The following is a 7,747-nucleotide window of genomic DNA, read 5'->3' as shown; positions in this document are numbered from 1 at the left end:
TCACTTCATTTTGATCACGAGTTTAAAACTGTGTTAAGGAACATTAGTGTGAAAGTTTAAATAAAAAGCAATATCATACCAATTCTGGTCTGACTTGTATTACTCTCGATACAGTGGACATTTGATGTAGAAAATGTATTTACTAGTCATGTTTGGTTGCAGCCAATCATTGCACAAAAGATAAGTGCCAAATGTTCTATATAACAAATAATCTATAATAAATATATAAATATTAATAAAGAAATATTGAAGTATTACAAATATGCATATACATGTAATAAATATAAGTTTTAACAATATTTATACAGTACTTGTTTTGTTATGATCCTGATCTGAAAGAGTTCCAGCCATAGACATACCCTCAGAAACCACATTCAATCAAGTTGACCCATCCGCCATCTTGGAACGGTCAACATTTCAGGTGCTGTCGTTACTCAGTAAAAATCAAGTTTTCCAAGCTGCTATAACATTATACAGCCTCTGGTTGTGAAACCGCAGAGATTTAAATCAACCTTTCTCACGTGAGGATGTGTTTTTTTTTTTTTTATGTTTTTATTAGTATTAACTTAATATTTATATGTGTTTTTTATGGTAGTATTTTAATTATGTGTTTGCTAAAAGTCTCTATCTTGTTATATTGTGTTAGTTTAACACTTGTAATGTTTGGGTCTACACAACAGCATGTAACATTCGTTGGAATAGTAAATCATAACTACGGAAAGTCATAACTGACGTCACGTCTTTGACCGTTCCAATATGGCGGACGTCTTACTGTACATACAACGGATCAAATAAGCAGCTGCTAATGAGGCATCCGTTATATATAGATCCACATACAGACCTCAACAGTTCGCACCCTGAAGAAAATCATTGAAATGACAAGTTTAACTAAGGGTGAACTGTTCCTTTAAGAGACTTGAGAGTTTATAACGGAGCACAGGAATGTCGACAATCCATCTCTAGCGTCTCACAGAATCATATGACTGAAATATTAAGTACACGCGCATCAAAAAAACCTCGCGATGACGTGTATCGGATACACACATTTTAATCAAATTAAGCTACTAAATGCCTAAATATCAAAACGCTCGATCTGTTTCTCTTAATTCATCTGGATTTACTCTCGTTTCCTCGCGGCGGAGGAGGAGCAGCATCATTTACCACAGAACCACGTCACTCTGTCAAACTTAGTTTTTTTCTCATATGAAAACTTGAGCCAGCAAAGATTCAAACTCCTTCCTTTTCTTCCTGGAGGATATCTGTGTCGCTGGGAAAAGATGCAGACTGGATTCCGATTAAATTTGAGCCCTGTTAGAGAGCCTCTGGGCTTTGTTAAAGTCGTGGAGTGGGTAAGTAAGAAATCGTTTTCATGCTTTAATAACTTCATACGAAGGGCAAAGGCCTGGCAGAAAGCGCGTTCACGCGAATGCATTCTTCGATGCAAATTATCTACATTCACCAGCTTTAATATTTAGCACAACTGCTTTACTTATACGAGTAGATTTAGTACTTAAACATGTGTAACTTTTGCACACGTATTATTTAGTGAGCAATACCCATGTGGGATGCATTATAACATTTTAAATTTGGGGTTTCCCCCCCTCTTGAAACATTTCACTATGGCAATTCAAAGTGCTTTACACATTAAGGAATTAAAACAACCACAAAATAAAAGCAAGGGAGATTAAAACAGTTATAAAATGAATTAAAACTAAGAGTACAAATTTTGATGCATTTTCAACCAGAGTATTATATTGTTCACAGTTGCTTGTTTTACTGTGATGTTGGAAATGAAGTGGGATTGTGTGGGTTATGTTTTGTGTAATGTGCATCATGCATACTAAGAAATTATATATAAAAAGTGCATGCATATGCATTGCTAATTAAAAATAAAGCATTTTCACTTTTCTTGGGACGCAACTGCATGTTTTAATGTTTTCCCCATTTATGCACATTCCCTACACCAGCAACTCAGCACGTCTTGAGTTTTCTACATGAAGTTCCTCCCTTAAGGAATTAGACATTGGCAGTGGAAACGGGGTTACTGAGTCAGCTGTTGCTGAGCACAACCCGAGAGACGGACTGATGTGAACAATTTCTCCATGTTTGTTAGGATTGCATCTTGAGAATGAGCTGGCAAACAGGATGTGTCATGCAGCGAACGAACAGAAACATCTGGTGTTGGGAAATGAGCCTGACTTTGGCCACGAACAGCAGGTCTTCATTTAGCTTAGCAAGGGTTAAACGCAAGCCGGCAGGGAATCAAAGGTTAAAACTGAGCTCAGGATCAGATTAGGATGTCAGATGATGCATGGGCGGAGAACAGAGGTTGTTTGACTAACACTGCATCCATTTTTATTTAAAAATGGGATTATTATTAGGAGATGCGTCATCTCGTTTTCGAGGGGGTCTCAATATAACACAATAATTACATGACAACAAAGAAGTGAAAAATCAAAACAAACAACATCTGCATATGTTCATCAATAAATTACAACCGCCAAGATGGACAATAATGATTTAAGCTGTAAATTATGAATGAATTTCTAACTACAGTCAAATATAAATATTAGATTTGGACAGTAAATCCAGAGGCATTTCCTCTTCAAGTGAGCATTTTAAATAGGGCTGTGCAAAAATTAATTGCGATTAATCGCATCCAAAATAAAAGTCTGTGTTTACATAATATATTTGTGTGTGCTGTGTATAATTATTTTGTATATATAAATACATATGCATGCATGTATATATTTAAGAATTATTTGCGCTTAAATTCTGTATATATATATATTATAAATATAAATATTTTATACATGAATAGCACATTTTCTTAAATTTATACTTGCATGTGTGTGTATTTATATATACAAAATAATTATATACAGCACACAAAAATATACTATGTAAACAGACTTTTATTTTGGATGCGATTAATCGCAATTAATTTTTGCACAGCCCTAATTTTAAACAAACCAAGTAACAAAATTGATCTTATTTCCACAGATGGATTATTCCAATCTGCTGGAGCCTTAAATTTATAAATTTAAAGTAAACTTTGCAGCAAAAGTTTTTTTTAAAGTGAACTACTACTTTAAAAGCAGTTTCGCCAGTTGTTTTATTATGTATGAAACTGAAGATGTTTGCATGGCGTTTCTCCTCATATATACGGTTGTGTTTTTCTGCAGCTCACGGCTGTCCTTGCGTTCGGGACGTGTGGAGGATACACCGGCAGAACCCAGCTCTCCATCTTCTGTGCCGGAGGAGACAACGAGACACTCACGGCCACTCTCTCGTACCCGTTCAGGTTCGCCCGAGGAACGGGAAGTGACTGAAACTATTAGAACCTTTTTGATCATTTAAATAAAGATGACATAATTGTTGTCTTGGCAACTAACGGAAACAAACTGAAATGGCAATAAACTGTCAAATCGATTAATCGCGATTAATCAAATCTAACATAAAAGTTTGTTTATGTGTGTGTGTGTGCATACACAAACTTCTATGTTAGATAAGATTAATCACAATTAATCAATTATATATATACTGTATATATATAAATAATAAAAATGACACAATTATTACAAATTTAACTCAAATTTAAATGAAGTTTCAATATTGGCGTGACTGATATTTAGGGTATTCAACTCATTTCAGGGTTATTTTATTACTATTACAATATTTTTGACAATCAAAAAAAGCTTTAACAAAATACAAATGTTATATGAAAAGAAAACTTAAACTATATGAAAATTAGAAAGGTTACCTTGCCAACTAACTATAACTAAACTAAACAAACTAAAACTGAAATAAAAATAAACCTAAATAATAATATTTAAAAATATATATTAATAATAATAATAATAATAAATGTAAATGACAGAAACACATACCAAAAATTTAACCCAAATAATATAAAGTCTTTCCAAGGTTATTATTGTTAACTAAAACTATTTAAAACATTTTCTGTTAATTAAAATAAAGGTGAAATATTTGCTGTAAAAAAATAAATAAATGGGAATGTTATCTTGGCAACTAACTGAAACTAAACTAAAACTGAAATAAAAAACGAATAAAAATTACATTGCTGAAATTGTCGTAGTTTAGTAATGTAATTTTTAGAAGTTTTTTTTTGGTTTATTTTTATTTCAGTTTTAGTTTCGTTTTTTTAACTAAATTAACTTCCGGCAATGAAACACTCATTCAGGTTTGGCCCGACTTATATTAACTCTTTCCTGGGTGTTACTATTATTAACTAAAACTATATAAAAAAAAAAAATAAAAAAAAATCTTAAATTAAACGAAAACTGAAATAAAGTAAACCTAAATAGTAATAATAAAAAAAAACCAAAACACAAATAAAATAAGACCTGTAATGGCATATCCTCTCCTGTGTGTGTGTGTCGGCTGGTGAAGGCTGAACCAGGAGCGGCTGGTGGAGAACAACACCACTCTGTGTAACCGCTCCGTCGCTGAGACGCATCTGCTGGGCGACGCCGCGTCCTCGGTGGAGTTCTTCGTGGCCGTGGCCGTCCTGGCGTTCCTCTACTCTATGGCGGCTCTGCTGGTGTATCTGGGATACATGCATGTGTACCGGGACTCAGACTTCGGCCCTATGTTTGTGAGTACTGTCAAGTCATCTTCATTTATATAGCGCTTTCAACAACATGGATTCTTTCAAAGCCGCTTTACAGTGATAATTGAAAAGGGATAGTTCACTTTGAAATTAATTTTTGGTACTGTATGTTTTATCTTACCTCAAGGGCATCCAAGATGTAGGTGTCTTTGTTTCCGCAGTATTTTCAATTTTGATATTTTTAGGTCAAACCATTGTTGTCTGTCAGTCATTATAATGGAGGTCTATGGTCACCACCTCAAAGAGCATGCACAGAGAAGTCCAAATTAAACATGATTTAATGAGTTTATTTAATGTAAGTACACATTGATGGCCTAAGACACAAAACGAGCGGTTTTTGCGAGAAAACGAACAGTATTCATATCGTTTTACCTCATGGCGAAGCACATCTCGCATAAAGTTGTCCCTCGAATGACTGCAATTGCAGATTTCGAACAGAGATGGCGACAAACTGCGGAGTACAGCTTTAACTAATGAACATTATTGTAAAGTGTATATCCCAGGGATATTTTTAGATTGTGTTTGTCTGCTAGGATTTTGTGTTAACGTCGGCGTTTGCGTTCCTGTGGCTGGTGTGCTCGTCGGCGTGGGCTCGAGGCCTGCAGACGGTGAAGGACGCCACCGGGACGGCTGGCATGGACTCGACGCTGGCGCTCTGCAGGGACGCAGGGGTCAGATGTGAAGTCACGGAGTTTGCCAGCATGCGCTTGCTCAATATATCTGTGGTGAGACACAATCAGCAGTACGTCTTAGGTTTTAAAACCACACCCACTTTCACAAAACGTCCAAATGTGGGCGGGGCTTGATTCTGTCTGGGGGGAATTGATTGGATGGTTGTGGTTTGCTACTGGCTGATCTCATGTGAGTGACAGGTTAAGCCACGCCCTCGTCATCAGAGAAGAGATGATGTCACTGCAAATGGGGGGGGGGGGGGGGGGGGGGTTATTCACAAAAAAAAAGATATGCTTGGATATAGAATTTATTATAAATGTTGCAATATTCCTTAAAAAAAATTAGAATGGTCAGTTTTGATTTCATGGTGATTTTAAGATGCAATGTTGTATCATTACCAACTAATATTATTTTTGCATTGCTATTTACCCTAATCGTAAAAAAAAAAAAAAAATCACTATAGCATTTCTATGAGTTTCAAAAGGCATTCATCAAAAGTGAGATGTCAAATGAAAGGCAATGTAAGAATAATGTTATAAATGTACATCAATAAAAAATAACTGTGGAAATGCGTCATCACAGCCTGTGAAAACTTTACATCCACCTCACTTGCTTTAATCATATTAAATATTAAAAATAATCCAATTTGATTGTTTTATTATTGTTAATATTGTTTAATAATAATCAATAATATGAATATTAAACAGCATTTTCAATGCATTTAACTTCCTTAATGCTGCATATGCCATAATATTAGCATGGGACTTTATTAATTGGGATTGATTGCATTAATTGTGCACGATCAGCATGTGTGTGTGTGTGTGTTTAATGACTAACTGCAGACTTCATCTCCAGGTGTTTGGTTACTTGAATCTTCTCATATGGGTTGGGAACGCGTGGTTTGTGTTTAAGGAGACGCGCTGGCACTCTCAGAAGGTCAACGCTCAGCCGGCTGCGGGACGGGGTCCGGCCACAGCGCACATCTAAACACACACACAACATCATGACACACACTTTAGCCTTACGGTAAAACTTTATTTTACAGTGTCCTTGTTGCATATGATACATGTGAAGAGTTCAGATGCAAAAGCCTCTAAATGCCATTTGAAATTTTCTTCTAAAATGACCATTTTTATCAAGCTTGTATATTTAAGTTCAGTAATTTCACTTAAATGACAATTAATAGGTAATCTTTATTGCCATTTAAGTGAAATTACTGAACTTAAATATACAAGCTTGATAAAAATGGTCATTTTAGAAGAAAATTTCAAATGGCATTTAGAGGCTTTTGCATCTGAACTCCGTAGTAATAACAGTAAATTATGCATAATTACATGTCCAACTAATCCTAAACCCTATAGCAAGTACATGTTAATTTGGTACTAATTACATTGTATTGTAACAATGACACCTTAAATAAAGTGTAAGCCTTCATTGTTACAGTATAGAAGTACTGAGTAATATTAATTTACTACATGTATAGGGTGAAGGTAATTATGCATAATTTATAGTTATTACTACATGTAACGCATTAAAATAAAGTGTTACCAAAAAATACAACAGTTTATGCTTGCAATTTGTAATTTGCATATTGTATTCGTGTGATTTTTCTCTCTTCTGCTTTTGTGTTTTATATCTTTCACCTTTTGATTTCTTGTGTACTTGAATACCGTGTCATTTTAGTAAGATTCGGTCAGGATGCTTTTTTTTTTTACTTTTAATGGAAAGTACTTTTACTTTTACGATGTTTCGCTGTTTCTTCAACCTTTGCATACATGTTCAAGTGTAAAGGCCCGATTGTATAATTGTATCTTTATCATTATCCGTCCTTGGTGTGTACATTTTCACAGCGAGTATTTTTTGCATTTGAAAATTGTAGTTTCATGTTTATTTTGCTTTTATATTGTTATCGATGCAGTGTTTTATGCAGTATTAAGCATTTCTAATGGTGCTGGAGTTCCTTCCTAAAGGCTTTTCTTTGTTTTACTTCCATTCTTGTTCATGCTTTTGTTTCTTTTTCCTTATTTTGATGAATAAAATTGACTGTGAAGTGCACTTGGTAGTGTTTGAACATCAATCTAAGCAGGCCCGATAGCTCTTGTTTTGTGCTTCTGGGGAGAAAGGGTGATTTCTTACCCAAATAAATCTGGGTTTGCTTCTGGTATAATAGCGCTTTTGTTTGCTGGCTCATCCTGTGACTTCTCTGATCACAATTTGTGAAAAGAACAAGCCAAACATTATCCGGAGCGAATGCCTCAATATGGTGGTTCATTCGTAAGGTCGGAGTCTGGATGTTTTTGAGTGTCAAAAGAGATTGTAATAATGTCCTACAGGTGTTCTCCCCCTGACTGTCCGAGTTTGGCTTATTTGTCTCACATATGCTCTTCATCTCTCAGCGAGACGTGTTGTTGTGTTGTGCTGTGGTTGTACATTTAGTGCAGG

General features: G+C 35.1%; 1 protein-coding gene across 1 annotated transcript; it reads left to right on the top strand.

The window, feature by feature from the left end:
* Window positions 1-761: 761 nt before the first annotated feature.
* sypl1 (synaptophysin-like 1) lies at window positions 762-6,564 on the top strand. Its single transcript, XM_039660729.2, has 5 exons — window positions 762-1,349; window positions 3,186-3,304; window positions 4,414-4,618; window positions 5,167-5,358; window positions 6,161-6,564. The coding sequence occupies exons 1-5, from the start codon at window positions 1,278-1,280 to the stop codon at window positions 6,290-6,292; spliced, it is 720 nt and encodes a 239-aa protein (XP_039516663.1). The 5' UTR covers window positions 762-1,277; the 3' UTR covers window positions 6,293-6,564.
* The last annotated feature ends 1,183 nt before the right edge of the window (window positions 6,565-7,747 follow it).

The sequence above is a fragment of the Pimephales promelas genome, chromosome 24 (assembly GCF_988280905.1).
Source record: "Pimephales promelas chromosome 24, fPimPro1.hap1.1, whole genome shotgun sequence".
NCBI classification, from domain to species: Eukaryota; Metazoa; Chordata; class Actinopteri; order Cypriniformes; family Leuciscidae; genus Pimephales; species Pimephales promelas.
This window is presented reverse-complemented; position numbering and strand designations above follow the sequence as displayed.